Genomic DNA, 18,139 nt, shown 5'->3' with positions numbered 1-18,139 from the left:
CTGGCATCGTGTGCTGATGTTATGAGCAGGCTTTCAGTTTAGACACCCAGTAACACAACATATGCCATGCAATACACTTATTTGTCCAGGGGCACCACACCACACCGTCTGCTTTTAATAAGTGGGGTCTGGATGAGAGAAATAACACGAAACGAGAGGCTGAAACTGCTTAGTTGGCAACATAAAGGCAGTAAAAGAAAAATGTCAAGTGTACACAAATCATAGTGTGAAATAATAAAAAATACTAATCTAAGTGAAAAGTCTATTTAGGATATGTAGCAACTTTCAGGAGCAGACATCAGTTATGCTGCTATGTTAGAGTTAGTTTGGGTCATGTGTCTCTGCCTTTGTCTATATCTTTATTGGTCCTTCTGTTTCAGTCAACTGATTCATAGTCAATGCGCTGGCTTCAAAGCTGATTTCTTTATTGGTAGTTAAACTTTTACCTGTCCTCTGTGTAACGACAGTTTTTAGCCATGCTTACGAACGAGAATGGCACGAGTTATGGCAATGTGTATCTGTTGGTTGATTCAACACTTTAGTCCAGACGGGTTGGATTGCCATAAAAATTTATGCAGACATTTATATTCCCCAGAGGAGGAATCCTAATGACTTTGGTGATCCCCTGACTTTTCCTCTAGCACCACCATAAGGTTGACATTTTTGGGATTTTACTGACGATTTGATGGATTATCATGCAATTTGGTACTACGTTCATGTCCCAATTGGGATGAATTGTAATAACTTTGGTGAACACTTACCTAATTAATCTAGTGTCATCATCAGGTCAAAAAATTAATTTGTTTAGTGCTTTGGTTTATGACCAAATACTTGCAAAACAAATCTGCCTCAGCTGTACTTTGTGTTTAGTATTAATCATCAAATTCTGGCGTGCTGACTTGCTAAACTAAGATTTGAAACATGGTACACATTGTAGCTGAAACATTAGCTTTGTCATTGGGACTACGTTATCATTTAGCTTAAAGCACCACTGTGTCTATGCACAGTGTCTCAGAGCTGCTAGCATGGCTGTAGACTCAAAGTCCCCCCTTTTGTTTCACAGACAATTATTTCTAGTAAATTAACGAAACATGTTGATTTGTCGGAAACAGGTTGAAATTCTCAAATTGGATAAGAAAGACATCAAAGACATCCAAATCTCTTTTTTTTTTCTTATCACATTCTGGACACCTCAACTTCTTCAGGCCTATTTGTAACACTTGTGCAGTATGGTAAAATTGACTGACAGATGTATTGGCATTGGACCATTTTTTTGACTATCTATCTTATTTCTGATTTGACTGATCAGCCATTAACAAAAGATCATGTTTGATTTATAAAGGAGGAGGAGGCTGGAAGAGTGATGTGTTTTGTCCCTATTCACTATTTTCTTTCCTCCCTTTTTCCTGCTTTTTTTGTTTCTGCTTGATCTTTGAGTTTTCAAGGCGCATGTGTTTATCCATCAGTGTTTATAAAGAAGCTGGCAGATTCTTTCATCAGCCCTCATATCGCTCCTTGTCTGCTGTTGCTCATTGCTTCAACAGCACAACGTTCCCTTTTTTTTCTAGAGGAACAAAAGAAAAACAGGAGGTGGTCTTGTCCTTGAGAGTGACGAGAACCAGCAGAGAAACAAACACACACACACAAATGCAAACACATATGCAGTTGTGCAAAGAAACCCCGCACCTACGCCCAAGCAATTGCATGCATCCGCACATTCATTCAAACTTAACGAGCACACACACACACTTCTGAAGACACCTTAAGGGGCAGTGGCAGCCTAAGTGGCAGCCTATCATTAAGGACACTTTTTAGGACAGGAAGGGTGTGGAGGAGGAGGGGAGGAATCAATCAATCAGCTCAGCAGGTTGATGAGACACAACATGACACACACATACACACACATAAACACACACACACACTTGACTGAATTGGTTTATATGAAAAATGTGTCCCTTGGTGTGTGTGAACTTGTGTATTTGATTGAGATGATCTTGAGGAGATGAATTGAGAAATTTTATTATTTGAAATAATATTATAAATAGCTATATGCATGTTTAGTAATTCCTGATCCTCCTTCTTTAAGTTTTCCCAGTATACTGAAGTATCCCTGTTTCACCACAGTTAACAATTACATTTATTTTTGAAAAAAGACGAAAATTACTTTTTGTTTTTTTTCTCAATCAAAGCACATCTCGAAAAAAAAAAAAAAAAAAAAATGATGACATTATTGGTTTTTTTTGTTTGTTTTTTTTCGATTTTAGTCTGTCTGTACAATGTTATTGAGGAACGTTTACAGTTGGGGTTTTAGAGTCAAAATCCAGAAAAGAGGTCTGAGCTTGAACTTAGAGAACAGTTAACTATGCTACGTCACACAGTGTGTGTGTATGTGCTGTGTGTGTGATGTGTACTCTTGCCTACCTGCTGTATCTCTGTTATTGTTTAAATTCAATTGGTCTTTAACAAACTTCATGGAAGGTTGACTCCATACAGAGCTCTCTTTCGCTAAAGCGCTTGCACACACACACACGCACACACACACACACCCACACACGGGTCATGCATGTAGCTTCCTTTGTGGTCTTTCTAAATTGATAAGAAAAAAGAAATTCTGATGAAACCTGTTTTTATCGAATTACAGTGCATAACCGTGTATAGCCACTCAGCCATACTCACAGCATGCCACATGTTCAGTGGTATACCAATAAATTAAGGCCTACGGTAGGGCTGAATCATAAACGCTACATTAACACACGTACACTGTAGTGGACGTTGGATAGTTAGAAAGGGATAAAGATGAATGTGTGGTGTTGAAAGAAGAGTACGAAAGAGATGGAAGAGGAGGGAAACTGCCGTTTATGTTTCAATAGACTGTTTTGGATTATTCACATCTGATCTACAACACATCTCCTCCCCACACCCCCAACCCCTACCACCACCACTGCAACCCCCGTCCCCCGCTCTCTCTCTCCAGGACCCGAGGTCAAAGCATAAGTTTAAGATCCACACCTACTCCAGCCCGACCTTCTGTGACCACTGTGGCTCTCTGCTCTACGGCCTCATACACCAGGGCATGAGATGTGACCGTATGTTCTCTTCTTAATGGATCATTGTGCCATTAGCAAACTCATACTGCATCATTTCATAGTATTTTTATTGGCAAAAATATACAGTACTTACCCTTTTATCAGTATTTATAGCTGCCCTTACATCAGTGGCAGCACATATACTTACACCAGTACAGACTACATCTTTATATGAGTTACATCTTCTGGCAATAGTTGTTCTGTCTACAGTACAGGTTCTTCTTTGACTAAATTAGTCATACCTATATTACAACTGCACTGACATCATCCTTAAAAAGTGTTGGTATATATCCGTACAAAACTATTATACCTTATGTTGATGTCAGTATATTGTTAATGTTATTATAATTTATATTCAAATATTACCATTTTTTGAAAGTAATATAACATGGTGCACTGTCTTTGCATTCGCACATATCCATGTAAATAAATTCTCAATGTTCAGAGAATATGCTCAGAGAATAAACAACACCACAAGTATATTTGTGTGTGTGCGTGTGTGTGTGTGTGCTTGCTTTCCAGATTGTATGATGAACATCCATAAGCGCTGTGTGGCCAACGTGCCGAGCCTGTGTGGGACAGACCACACTGAGAGGAGAGGTCGCATCCAGATCACCGCTGAGGTCAAGACTAATGTACTCACTGTTACCAGTACGTATAACTCAGTTACACTCACTCACACAGTCACCAAATACATATACATCTTTCCAGACATTACTGTAGAATACCAGTAATCTGTCTCCCTCTGCTGATAGACCTGCAGAGTTGATGCAATGACGTAACAGAGCTCAATTGTAGGATGACACTCAGAAATCATTAAATTAATATTACCAGGTCTGTAGTTCTACATTATTACTATCCAGGCATTGAACATAATGAATTTACATGTTGAAAACACTTGTGGCACAGACATCTTTACATGACACAGTAAACTGATGAACTGCGTTTAGGTCCAAGTTCATGTAATTAATCTATGTCTCTGATGCTCCACAGCCTAGAAAATCTTCAAGTAATATAAAATGGACATTGTCTCCTTATTAGCTTTTTTCTGTCTATTCTTTTGCAGCATTTTTTGTTACATATTTCATTTTTTCATATTTTTTCCTTAAAAAAAAAAATGATGTAAGATGAATTTCATCTAAATGAGATTATTTCCATGGTTCCAAGACTGAATTAGCTGTTACTTTACTATGTCTCCAACCAGCAAGAGGAAAAGAGGGGTCAAATTCATTTACACAGCCTGTCACACACATTCACCCACTGATGCATTTGTATTTTGCTATTGGGTTGAGGACTGAGGAGAGGCATCACTGAGCAGCTCAGGGTTTGTCCTTAATGACAGATAGTTTTAACTAAATGACTTTCAGACAAATTCCTCACACATATTGTGCTTAATTGTTGTATATTTCCAAATAGTGTTTCTTTGCTGGACTGCAGGCTCATACCAAACAGGCAAACCACAATTACTGTATTCAGCTACCATCATGTTGATATTACTGTATGCACCAAAGCTATAAGATGTGGTGCAGTCAAGGTACTAGGAATGTGATTTCAGACTCCATGATCATTTTGTTCAAAACTGTGGAGGATGGCGTTTAAGGCAAAATGTCTGCATTTCCCACAATGTATTTCAGTAACCCCCAACATGGGACTTTAACTTGTTTCTTTCAGCTCAAGGTTGTGGGCATCTGTGGGTGACTATTGTAAATTGAGAGCAAAAGGGATTTTGATGATATAGTTAGAATAGGAGAGTGGATGTTTTAGCCGTTGACCTGCATTGAGTTCTGGTGTATTGAGAATTCTGTGGGTATACACATAAGAAGGATCTCTTCCTGTATGGATGTTGACGGAAATGGGGAGATTTTTACTTTTATTCTGAGGGACCCAACATTTACTTTTGCCGAGTGTTAAAATATGTGTCTGAAAGCATCTTCATTTACAGTGTATTTGTCCTGTCATCTGCAGAAAAATATACCATGAAAAAACAAATGCACAGCTCCTCACCTGCTACTATGTTACAGTTGTTAATGTTAGAAGTTGGGTTATTTTCATCAGCCTTCAGGATTGGGATGGCTGTATCTGGCAGCTTCTAGGGGCTCACAGGATTGAATGGTGTAGCTGTATGAATATGAAGCAAATTTACATTTGTGTCCTTAAATCTTACTTTTCATACCATCACATGTAATTAAGTTAGCTAAAGTATCAGTAAGGACCTTATCAATTTCTTTTGCATTATCATATATGACAAAAGTGAAATTAATCTATACTGACGAAATGTTTCACCTGAACGAGTCTCATGTCTCTGGAGAGTCTCCCGACCTGCCTAATGTTTTCATTAACTGATAAATAGAATAACAACGTTACCGCCCTGTTGTACTCTTGTAGCACCTTGTGTTACCTCCAGGTGGCAGCAGATATATATATACATATATCAACTTCACAGTAACTCAATTCAAGCTACTGTAATGCTCTAACTGAAAACATACTAAAAATGTTTGACTGAAGTGAAGAAAAACCCGTTTGTGTTCTGGTGCTTAATGAGCTGAATCGACACACATACCTTTGACTTTTGCAGAATAACTCATGTAGCATCTACCTCAAACTTTAAGGCTTATTATCTAATGTGCATACAAGTCTGACTACATTTCAATATGGATGGGTGGATTTCTGCTTCAGCTTCAGCTGTGCCACAATCCATCCTTAAGTACAGATGACCGAAAGATCAAAAATGTTGATCCTTTCCTCTTTTCTACCATTCACATGCTATCTTGGGACCAAGGGCCTCTTTGCTTAACCTGCTACCATCATTACTTGGACTCTGAGAGGCGGCAGGAAATGATCGGATGGATGGCATTTGAATGTTTCATAAATCCTAAACTTAAAAACTTGTTTGGGCAGTTTCCAAGGAGCAAGGGATCATTATACATATATGTTGTATGAAAATTAAATCTAGACTATATCAGTCTAGAAAGGTACAAATGATTTCTTGCTGTTGAAAAAAAGATTTTTAGTTCTGTTAAGGAAAGAAATGTTTTCCTCTGGGATTGCACAGTGCACAGTAAATAGTCAATATTATAGGATCTGTGCATCAGTATATCTACTAAATATTGCTTAAATAATTTTGAGAACTGTATGCATATCTTTAAAATAGACTAGATATACATTACACGTGCCCATGTCTGCATGTTAAATAATTTTTTTCTGCATGGTCTTTCGTTGGGATTCATCCTCCTTTTTCTGTTTCGCTCTCCCACTCTCTCTTCTCTCTTCCTGGTTCCCACGCTCGTAGAGCGATCATTAGCAGGGATTTACTGTGGGAAATGATAAGAGAGCAGACTTATCAAACACACAGACTGCAAGGACAGCAGTAAAGGCTCCAACTCACAAGTGATACACAACAGAACAAAGTAGAATACAATAGAATACATGCGAATAAAGCTAAATTTACGGAGCTGTTAAGCAAAACTATCAGCTAACCATCTCGTTTCTGGCAGTTTAGTCTTCTCTGCGTATTAGTCTTAGTGTGCATTATCATTATCGTCACAACCAGAAAGAACTGTATTTTTAACACTTAACGCACTTAAATTTGAAGGGGGAATTTTTGTGCAGAAAATACATTGATGGGGTGTTACATTGCTGTCTTCAGCCACTTGTGATAAAATCCTCCTCTCATTTTCCTTGTGATTGTACTTGACATGTCAATAACAGGCACAGGTGGCGCAATACTCATTTGTTTCCACAGGGGTCAGTGTGCAGCCATCAGCAGCTCAATTCCTCTCTCATTGCAGCTAGGTTGAAAAAAGTGCACAGCAGAGAACGAATTGTACAACCACTAGGAATTATTCTACAGCTTAACATAGCAGGAACTGGTGGAAATGGCGGCTACACTGAGAGATGCATTTGTGCTGTGGACTTATGCTTTTGATTTAATAAAAGCAGTTGACATGGGTGTAAAAACACTTTGCTGATCACTTTTATGTCCCCTTCATGCGGAGATCAGTGCTCAGGGTCAGTGGCAAAGCAGCACCATTGGAGATGGAGGGTCAGCATCTGGTTCAAGGACACCCCAGCACGGGAGAATGCAGTGGGACTTGGGATTGGGGCTTTGCAAGGTGCCCCCCTTTCCTTCAAAAAGTCCCAAACTTATGCCATCAAAAGTGGAACAATTGATTTGTTATTTTTTGTTATTTGATACCTGGGTCTCAAAATAATCTTTAAGTAAGTGTCTTTGAACACTTACTGGCGTTCTTGTCAGCACTGAAGACTTTTCTATACTAAGTTTTTAGGTTTGGTTTATTAAAATACCCCTGACTAGAAAAGCTGAACACAGTTCCACCAACCTTTTGAAAATATTGAGGATCTTTTTCACTCAAAATACCCATTATGTGACAGGAAGTGCCCTCGGCAGAAGCACTGAAAGACTACTGAACAGAAATTAGAACTGGCCTCAGGTCCGGCTGAGAGAACGAACAGCAGATGATGCACCTGTGATTTCAAGTCAGAGTGTTAACCAAATACAAGACGTCTGTTCAGTGGATTGGGATCACACTCAGCTAAGTGTTCATTTTCTGTGGTGTGAACCACACAGGGGAAAGGTGATCTATTTCCTTAGACAGACTTATGGAATCTTTTATTCATCTAGGTTTATCATGTTGGCAGCTGAACAGAGTAAAAAAAAAATACAACATAACATTCCAGTCTGTGAAGTAACAGTCCTGTTGGGCTGTGCACCTAAATGAACCTCAGCGGTGTTGGCAACAGTTGACAACACAAGTAAAAAAATAGAGTAGCTAAAATCGACCTCAGGTCAACATCTTTCTTTTTATACCCATTAAATCTAGCATTTTTTCTAGACAAGCCAAATTGAACACATATACGTACTCGCCGTGAATGTCAATACCATTTCACCATCCCCAAGGGGAATTATCTGAAAAAGACTTCACTAGTTTTGCAGCACATATGCAAGCGAGTAGAAGTTGGACAGAACATAAGAATCCTACTTAGACTCCGACGAGGCTGCCTCACATGGGAGAAGGTGCACTGCCAACACCCACGCCGCTGTGAACATACAGTATTCTGCTGTTACTGCACTCTTATCTCCATTCGCCCTCCCTGTAGACTCAAATACACACGTTGTCTCTCTCTCTCTCTCTCTCTCTCTCTGTCTCTCCCTCTCTCTCTCTCTCTCACACACACATACATACACATCTATACACAGATCCCCTACATGCTCTTTGCAATTAGCAAATACTATATGGAAGCAAGAATATCACACAAGCATACACATTCAAATCCATACAACACACCTGCGCACGACCCATTCACTCACTTATACACAAACACAAAAACACACGCCCCCTTTTCTATTTACTGTAATTGTCCAATGAGACCATTTGGCATGCTACCGTCTGTATAGCTCCCCACAGCCAACATTTGATGGTCACTTTAACAGGCATCATCTAATATTTATTGACCTGCTCCGCTGAGGGCTTAATGTTGGCCATTGGGTCTGTGCTGTGGTTAACTTCTTCTCATTCGGAAGCGCTCCTCTCAGTCCTGGTTTTAAAGGATGTTGCATGTTCCACATAGCACTAAGAGCTATGGATCTCAGTTGTTAATTTTATAAAATGCTGTGGGCAGAGACTAACTGAAAAGTTTAAATCCACTTTCAGGTGAACTCAGGTGCACTGTGGTGACAAGACAAGGCGGACCAGCTTCAGTATTAAGTCCCACTTAAATGTGACATTTTTACTCTGCATAATTTGTCTACTAATCACGGCAGCCCGTAATTATGCTGTTCAGAACATGGTGTCTCCTCCCTTCTCTTCCTTTTATAGCAACCTTTCGTTATGTGTGAAATAAAGTCCAGTTGCCGTCTTGACTAAAGTTAAAATCCCACTGTTTCTTCATTTTCTCTTTGTTAGTCAGACTACCACAGAAGATACTGTACATCTAAGTGCAATAAAGTGCAGCATAGCTTGCTGTCAGTCAGTATAATTACCTTTATTTTGATCACCCTACCCCATGTCTGTGTTGTGCTAATGATACAGGGAGACAAGTAGATGTCTGTGCAGAAATGAACCAATGGAATACCTACCCAAACTCAAATTTCACAAATTGATTTTCAACAAAAAAAGGACCTGACCCAAAAAGGGCCCATGGATAGACAGATCAAGTCCATCTATCCATGGGCCCTTTTTGGGCACAATTTTGCAGCATAATTTGCCACCTGTTAGCCACCATCTGTGGTCAATACAAGTAACAACACGTCATTTTTCCTGCACTTCTCAGTAAACGTCTCCACCTTGCGTCAAAAAAGACATTCTTCCCATTTGTTGTCTATGACGCAAAAAAGTATCTCAGCTCCGAGGAACTGACTTGACCGGTGGGGACCCCTGGTCACAAATATTAAGATTGGTCCAATGAATGAGTAACATGTCAGTCCACGTGGCTTCGTTTAAACATATCTCATCCTCAACCAGCTAAATCAAAGGGGGCCATGTTTTTAGGTTTCTAAATTTGTAGATGGATTTATCATGATCTTTGGGCAGGAGACTGGGTCGCATCAGATTTTAAAGGTTCTCAAGAGGTGATAAATAAGGAATGTCACTTCTCTGAGGGGGAGAGGTCTGAGCTGGTGTGTAAAGTTAAGAGGCACCAAGAGAGACAGTGAGTTGATCTCTCTTATCTATGAGTAGAACTGGTTCATGAATCAAACTCTCTTTTGAGTATTCATGGAAGAAGAATTTAAAACAAATGTTTCACCTGCTCTCTTCAAATGATGTGACCCGACACACTGTGTGTGTGTGTGTGTGTGTGTGTGTGTGTGTGTGTGTGTGTGTGTGTGTGTGTGTGTGTGTGTGTGTGTGTGTGTGTGTGTGTGTGTGTGTATGTGTGTTCCTGAGTCACTTGCAGGTTCTGACCTTTATGACCTTAATGCATAATAATGAGCAGTGCAAAGCTCTAGGTTATGTGCACAGTTACAGTGAGGGTGTATTTGAGCCCACCTGCTGTTTCCATCTATGCAAAAATAATTTTGTCGTCCACAAGGTTCAGAGTAGTAAAGTTTGGAAATATAGCAATATACGTATGAATCCAACAGTAGGTGGTGCTCCCTTGAAAGTTTAAGAAAATAATAGTAAAAAGGTAAGCATCTTGACAGTCACCAATTTACAGTTAAAATTTATATAGTAAATGTAAAAAAATGCGTTTCACAATCATTATTGTCATTACTTTGAAGGTGGCCATAGTTTTACTTGCGTGAATACATTTGGCTACCTTTATATCCAACAATAATATCTTAAGTGTTTTAAATCTATTGATTATCTCTGTCCCTCCTCCTTGTGTGTCTGTTATAGATATACAATATTGTGTCTTTTATTTTTCCTGATAGACATTTTTAAATAGGTAACCCATGATGGGGTTTGCTAGCAGAAAGGCAGTTTGTCTAATAAAATATTCAGAATGTTTTACATTATATTCACTGGTGATTCTAAAAAGCTAGCTCTGTTGTCACACACACAAAAGCATTTCTCATTTCTGTCCACAAAATGTTGTTAATGATGCTTCTCCAACTCTTTTCCTGCCTCCTTCCCTCCTTTCATTCTTCTCCCTCCCCCTCCAGTCAAAGAGGGTAGGAATCTGGTTCCCATGGACCCAAATGGTCTCTCAGACCCCTACGTGAAGCTTAAACTGATCCCAGATCCCCGCAGCGAGAGTAAACAGAAGACCAAGACCATAAAGTGCTGCCTCAACCCCACCTGGAATGAGACCTTTAAATTGTAAGGCTCCATTATACCATGTTTGGTGGTTGCTTATTTCAATTATCTTTCTGTCTGTCTTTGCCTTTTCCTCTGTTCTTCTTCATTCCATCTCTCCCAATTTTATCTCTCGTTTCTTCTCTTTTATCTCTCTCACTCTCTCAGTGCTTTGGTTTAAGAGCATCACATTATGCTCATCTTTCCAAGCATGTGTAACACTGGTACTCAGATGAAAACATCTGGCAACTTATATTCATAAAACCTTGCTTTTGGGGTTTGGTTCCTGCAGTTGGCTCCAATTACATTCTTAATAAGCCACATCATAGTTTGCATGGAAGAATATAGAGATCTGCATTTTCAGGCATCTTGGTGCAGATGTTCAGTTTGAAAGGCATTTTTTTACAGCTTTCCAACAAATCAAAATAATAAACAGCTCTAAGCGTGTGGTGTGAATGTAACACAGGCTAAATTTTCAGACAGCTACTACTGTATTACTTGTATTTGGGAACTGAGGTGAATCTGATTACCAGAGGAATGTTACTAGGCACCCTTCAGAGGCCACAAATTCTTATGGCAATGACAAATCCATGACTGCTATCATGGGGCTTTAAAGTTAAAAAGCTTTTGATAGGAGAAGTTCAAAATAATAAAAAACACCCACGGCCATCATCTAGTTATAATTGTCCCCGTTTCTCTCCCAGCCACCTGAAGGAGTACGATAAGGACCGCCGTCTGTCAGTGGAGGTGTGGGACTGGGACCTGACCAGCCGCAACGACTTCATGGGATCACTGTCCTTCGGCATCTCGGAGCTCCAGAAACAAGGGGTGGATGGATGGTGAGATTAACGAAGGATGTAGCGATGAATGGAGGAGGGCATGGAGAGACGTGAGGCAGAGGAAAAGCACAGGTATAGAGGAGGAGGGAGCGTGAAGGTGACCTTGTTCATTACTGTACTGATGGAGAAATACTTTAGTTGGAGCTCCTCTTTTTTGATTCTGGTGATACTCAGTGCCAAAGCATCTCTACCCTGTCTCTTTATCTCTGGTTCTTTATCTCTCCACTACCCTCCCTCCTACTGTCTCTAGCTCTGTCTCTATATCTCTCTATCTTCCTCTCCTCCTCCCTCTTTTTTTTGCTGACGCTGCCCTGTCGGGGATTTTAATGAGATGCCGGCGTTTGAGGTGGAATGGTGGAGTTGGATTGATGCCTTTAAAAACCTGATATTCGGAGCAGAGAGAGCCTGTGCAAGTGTGTGATTTCCTCTCCTCCATCTATGTGCAGCTCCAAAGCCTCACACCTACTGGCACCAGGAGCCAGGCAGAGGAACGCAGTGAGAGTGACATGAACATAATAGCTGAGGTTCACAGCTAAACTTCTGTAGGTTATTGCCCTCTGTTGGATGTATTTGAAATTATGGTCAAAAGAGTTGAACTTATGACATGATCTCACTTTACTAATGTCTATAAATGGCTATTTCGCTTAAAGAAAATGTTAGGCGTTTATTACAAGACGAGGGTCGTTCCTCTCAAGAGCTTGATTGCCTTTCATTCCTGTAGATGTTTCCGGTCCGTGAAGGCTTCTGAGCCATCTTTAAAGTGGCCATAATCAATATTTTACATTAACGATGGATCACAGGGCTACTTACTGTCAGGGCAGTATATTGGAGCTGCGATATTCATATGTTACTCTGCAAGTATTCACATTTGTAATCTCTCACAATTTAGCGCCAAACATGTGATTATGTCAAGCTAAAAAGGAATCAGAAAACTTGCTACAAAATGGTTTACAAACTACAGGGCCCACATTTTCTGAGAAGATGAAACCTGAAAAAAAGGAAAATATAATCAACTGTGTAAAAGTAAAACGTTGCGAGGTTGTGGCATCAGTTATAATAGGGCCAATATGGAAAATTACTGTCTCATCTCAGCTGTGCTTTGGCCCATCTCTGTCAGGCTTTGTTAGATCACCATGAAGGAGAGTGAATTACTAAATAATCGGCTGATAATTCTTACAGACTCTAAATCAGATTGCACAGCCTGTCAGCAGCCTCAGCTAATGGCAGCAGTTAAACGCTTAAATTGTATAAAACAATTTGGAATTGATTTAACTGTAAATATTCTCTCTTCAGGTTTAAGCTGCTCTCCCAGGAAGAAGGCGAGTATTTCAATGTTCCCGTTGCCCCGGAGGGGGAGGAGGGCAACGAGGAGCTACGGCAGAAATTTGAGGTGAGTGCGTATGAGTGTGTGTACTTGTAGTTGTAGTCTTTTTGTGTTTGTTCGTTTTATGTAGGCGTGTTTGTAAATTTGTGCCGGCATATGTTTAAATGTGTTGGTATGGTAGGCTTGTGGATGTGTGTGTGTGCACAGTGCATCTTTGTGTGTCTGAGTGAGAGCCTCTCTGGGAGAGCTGTTAACAGTTGGCAGACACACTTATAGTACCATCCGGTCTGGCACGCTGCAGATCCAGTGTGTGTGTGTGTGTGTGTGTGTGTGTGTGTGTGTGTGTGTGTGGGTGTGTGGCTGACCAGTAGGCCCACTCATTAACACATTTGGCAAAGGAGAGTACAACCCCTCCCTGTGCTATACCTCTTTTTTTCTTCCCTTTTCCTCTCCTCCTTCTGTCTTGCTGACACTAAGCCACAAAACATCAGAGACTCATTTTGTAACGTGTTGATCATAGAGTTAAGTGGAAATGTTTGGGTGCGGTTTCGCTTTTGTTTCCTCACCTGTCACCTGCTTTACCTCCAGATATGGCTTAGCTATACTTTGGCATGTTGGTTGACCCAGGTAGGAGCAAGAGTTTCCTATATAATTTCCTCCTCACTGGGTGTTGCAGTGTAGGTGTCTCAGCCGCTGAGACACCTACACGTGGGGGGGGGGCAACTGTGAAACCTCAGTTAAAGAGGATGAAACTGTTTCCTCTGCTGCAGGCCCATTCAGGCCAATAAAACAGGTGTAATTTCCCTTTTCAGAATATTTTCACATTTCCAAAACTGCCCTGGTGCAGGAAATTGTTATTACGTGATAGTTTTGCTGTAAATTGTTCGCTTTTTTATTTTACCGGGACCTCTGAGGTCTACTCATTTTTATCACGTCTTCTGTGATTCTTAGATAAATGCTACAGGATGTGATCACTTTCATTGTCCCATTCAGACACTTGACTAAACACACTTGTTTGGTTAATAGTCTGGATGTTGGCTCGGTGGGGAGGTATTGTAGCCTGCTGTCCTTCATTTCTCTCCTCTCTTACTCCACCCTCTCTTCATTTTGCTTCCTACTGTCTCCTTCAGTTATCTGTTTTGTCCTCTGTCACCTTCAGTGCCCCCCTGTGTGTTTCTCTCCCTTTATCTGTTTTTTTCCCCCTCCTGCTCCTCAAGGTCATGGTCCTCAGACATTCACTGAGACACATTCTCGGGAGGCCGCCTATCACACAAACACACACACACACACACACGTCCACACAAGCGTGTAGGCAACCTCAAGGGTGAAGATAAGAGAGAAAGAAAGACACAGAGACAGGCATAGAGAGATTTCACTTTGGTAACATGACCTGCATGCCGCCATTTTATCCTATCCAAAATCACACATACACACACACACACACACACACACACACACACACACACACACACACACATACAAGACAGTCACAGTAATAAATAATGCATGCCATGGGGATGCACGTGCGCCCCCCACACACACCCAGTGGCAGTCACACTCAAAATGTTATTCAGGGGAAGTTAAAGAGCAGATTATTTTATGCTACTTTACACTCGTATTATATTCTACAGCTGTAGTTTCCAGTTACTTTGCAAATTAAGATTTTACATACAGAACATGATGAGCTTATAAAAGTGTTGGCAGCTGTATGTAAATTAGTTAAAAATTGCTCCACCTCAACCAACTCCAGCAGTTTACTGCATTAAAGAGAAACATAATGCATCAGTAAAAAAGATGTAATATCGATCTATGATGCTTCGAGTACATTTTGCAAGTCATTCTAACATACTCTTACATTTTTTCACTCTCAGTCTTATCCCCTTTTCTCTTTTCTTGTGTCCCCCTCACTCTTACCCCACTTTACTTTTTCTTTCCTCTTTCCTTGTCTCTCTGTTACATTTGTCTTTCCTTCTTTTTCTCTCTTTTCTCTTCCTTAGGCACATGCAGGATTAAAGGAGTGTGAGGTGGGGGAGATAGGGGAAAGATAAAATTGGATTGAGGTATAGAGATGTTAGATCAAGACGGATGCACAGGCAGCGGGAGAAGATTTATTAACAGCGAGAGAGGCACATCAGGTTTCAACTGCTGTAATTACCAGAAATTTTAAAGCTAAGTGTAGGGCTGCAGCAAACAAGAAGTGATGCGGCAAGCGTCACGATGGTAGTGATAATTCACTGATGTCTTGGATGCGCACCTCATAATCCTCCAAACAAATCACTTGCAGAGACGTACCTGGAGTGGCTCCTTAGCAAGCAGCATAGCACATACAAACGGACAGAGTATAAAGCCTTTTAAATTTTCTGAATTGATTGTGATGGTGACTTTTTTGCAGCCATTTCTTTTCACCCAGTGGGAGAAGACATAGCTGTCAGTCATTCACAATATCTCAGACTCATAATTAGAACTAGGAGGCTTACTGTGCATGAACATAGCTGCTACCCTGAGGCTGCATTAGGACAGTGAGACGAAGCAGTTAAAGCTTTACTAACGACATAATTTATTGCAAAGGTGCATTTTCAATACCTGTTTAGTTGATAGGTACTCTTTATCCACATAAGTAAGAACCAAATCAAGCCAGTGTTAAAAGCTTAAGGACATTTTATCAGATTTTTCTTTTTGTTACAGCAATATTTTATAAAGTGCAAAAAAAAAAATCCTTGATTGTAGACAAAGAGACAGACAGAGAGAGCAGCGTTAATCTCTGAAGGCTTTGAGTGTGTTGCCGCCAGTATGGTCCACTGCTCACACATACCTTGACTGCTCCTCTTTGTGTGTGTGCGTGTGTACGCGTATGTGCGTATGTGTGTCACAACAGATGGAGACAGATAGAGCCTTTTATCAACATATGAGTCAAAAACCATATGGTTGCATCACACACAAACACACACACACACACACACACACACACACACACACACACACACACACACACACACACACACACACACACAGAACACAACAACCGGTACAGGCAGTGGCAGAGTAGTTGGATACTTCACTCGTTCAACTTTCAAGACAAGGCAGTGGAGAAATCACTGCAATTGCACAGGACAGAGGAAGTACAGAGACTCTATGGATCAGCAATTTAAGATAAGATGGGATAAGATTTGATTTATTCATCCCGTATGTGTGTTTCTGAGTGTGCAGGCACTCTGTTAATCTCTTAAAGTCATTTTTTAAATTTTAGCACAGCTTAACAAGGTGGAGAACAAGATTATAATAGAAGTCTCTTATGATAGAGACAGGACAAGGTTGAGGTAGAGACAGATAAATTGAGAGAGAGTTAGAAATGAATTGCAGAGTGAATAAATAAGAGGGACAGGGAAATGGTGATAGACAGGAATAAATTCAGAGAAACAGGCCAAATTTATAAAAAAGAGAAAAAGGGATGGTCCAAAAACTTTCAGAGTGAGTAGGAGGGAGCGGTTGAAGGACAGAAACAAGGGAAGTGGTGACAATCTTGACTGAACAGAGTGGCAGGCTCATAGGGAGGCCATCTCTATTAAGGAAAGTGTGAACTGGGGTGTAAAGTGCATGTACGGAGTAAATGAAAGAAAAGGAAAGAAAAGGCTAAAATGTTCCCCTGTTAACATATTTTTGACTTCCACTTCTGGCTCTGTAACAAGAATATTTTCTGTGTGCTATTAAAATGCCCCAAATTTTGACAAAGAGGTCTCACCAGCAGAAGTTGTTTGCTTTTTTGGGTGTTTAAGGAAAGTTAAGTTTCGAGTCTATGGTATCCTCTGAAATTTAACTGTCATAAGACTTACTGTATGTAATCAGAGTTTCTGATTACATTTATGTTTTCTGGTTCCAATCCAGAACCAATGGGACAAATGTGGGTGGGGAAAGTGAATCTCTTAATTCCCTCAACAAAAACTGTTGAAAGGCTCTATATCCCGCACTTCCCCATCACCACATTTTTTTAATATTAGTAGGCTTAGATATATAAGAATTATGTGCCAACTCAACCCTCTGAGTTCACTTAACAGCCTGTAGTGTCTTTGAATGTTTGAGGTTTTGTCTAACCTTATCCGCTGTTGTCTCTTTCCTCCATCTAGAGAGCTAAGATTGGTCCAGGCAAGAACACAGAAGGCAAGTCGGCCAATGCTGCATCCCGCTTCGACTCCGATGGCAACCAAGATCGCATGAGGCTTGCTGACTTTAACTTTCTGATGGTGTTGGGAAAGGGCAGCTTCGGCAAGGTGAGGCCATGGTGTTGATGTGCTTACATCCGTCTTGTCTCTGTACCAACACATACAGTATATGTAGACAAGCAGCTGAGATGCTAGTGGCATGGTGCATTAAATGTATATCCACTTGGCAGCAGATAAAGGATGAATCATTCCTGGCTGACAATGGAAGGGAAGGTAATTTAAAATGTTGCATGTTAACATTTTGGCTACAATGAGGAGGTTACTCTGTTTATATTTTTAAAGCATGTGTATATAACTTTACTGTAGTTGAACAGTGGCAAGTGCTCTTTACAATTACAGGATAATGGTAAATAACAAAATGCATTGTAACAGTAGCACAAGTAGAGAATAGTGATGAAATCAGCAAACTCACTCAGTAATGTCAGTTAAGCAGCATTATCAAAAGTAGCTGTAACCCCTGAGTGTACTGAATTGACCTGGGGTGTGTTTTATTGCTTGTGAAGTCAACTTTTCAATAGGAAGACAAAGGCTGTGTTATTTCTTCTGTCAAAAGTTACGTTTCTCTTTTAGATCACAGCAGAAAAAGCAGCAGGCACAATATAGTATATATTACTCTCTCTACCTTACTTCCATTTCACCATTTACAGGCTTAATCATTTCTGAATAAATGCAGGACATATAGTAGCCGTGCACATGTGAACACATAGTGTAATATTAGGGCTATATAAGCATGCTATGATGGATACCTCTGTGAGCATTTGTGTGTTTTTTGTTTGGCTGAGCATGAGAGCTTTCTAGTCTAACACACAAGGATCCACACACAGAGTTTAGAGGAGAGCAAAGATGGACAGAAAGTCCTGGATAGAGATTGAAAGAATTACAGGAGATGAAGCACAGGTAGACAGAGATGGATGAA

The 18,139-nt window shown here is 40.3% G+C and overlaps 1 protein-coding gene across 1 annotated transcript in view; it reads left to right on the top strand.

Annotated features, from left to right (window-relative positions):
- The window catches only part of prkcbb (protein kinase C, beta b), an 83,518-nt gene that overhangs the window by 41,654 nt on the left and 23,725 nt on the right, over positions 1 to 18,139 (top strand). Inside the window, exons 4-9 of the mRNA XM_040123721.1 lie at positions 2,975 to 3,086; positions 3,609 to 3,737; positions 10,711 to 10,867; positions 11,548 to 11,682; positions 12,976 to 13,072; positions 17,128 to 17,271. Coding sequence (XP_039979655.1) covers positions 2,975 to 3,086; positions 3,609 to 3,737; positions 10,711 to 10,867; positions 11,548 to 11,682; positions 12,976 to 13,072; positions 17,128 to 17,271 — 774 coding nt within the window. The remainder of the gene's footprint in view (positions 1 to 2,974; positions 3,087 to 3,608; positions 3,738 to 10,710; positions 10,868 to 11,547; positions 11,683 to 12,975; positions 13,073 to 17,127; positions 17,272 to 18,139) is intronic.

Source organism: Xiphias gladius, chromosome 3 (assembly GCF_016859285.1).
Source record: "Xiphias gladius isolate SHS-SW01 ecotype Sanya breed wild chromosome 3, ASM1685928v1, whole genome shotgun sequence".
Classification (NCBI taxonomy): domain Eukaryota; kingdom Metazoa; phylum Chordata; class Actinopteri; order Istiophoriformes; family Xiphiidae; genus Xiphias; species Xiphias gladius.
Note: the sequence above shows the minus strand (reverse complement) of the source record. Positions and strands in the feature narration are given on the sequence as shown.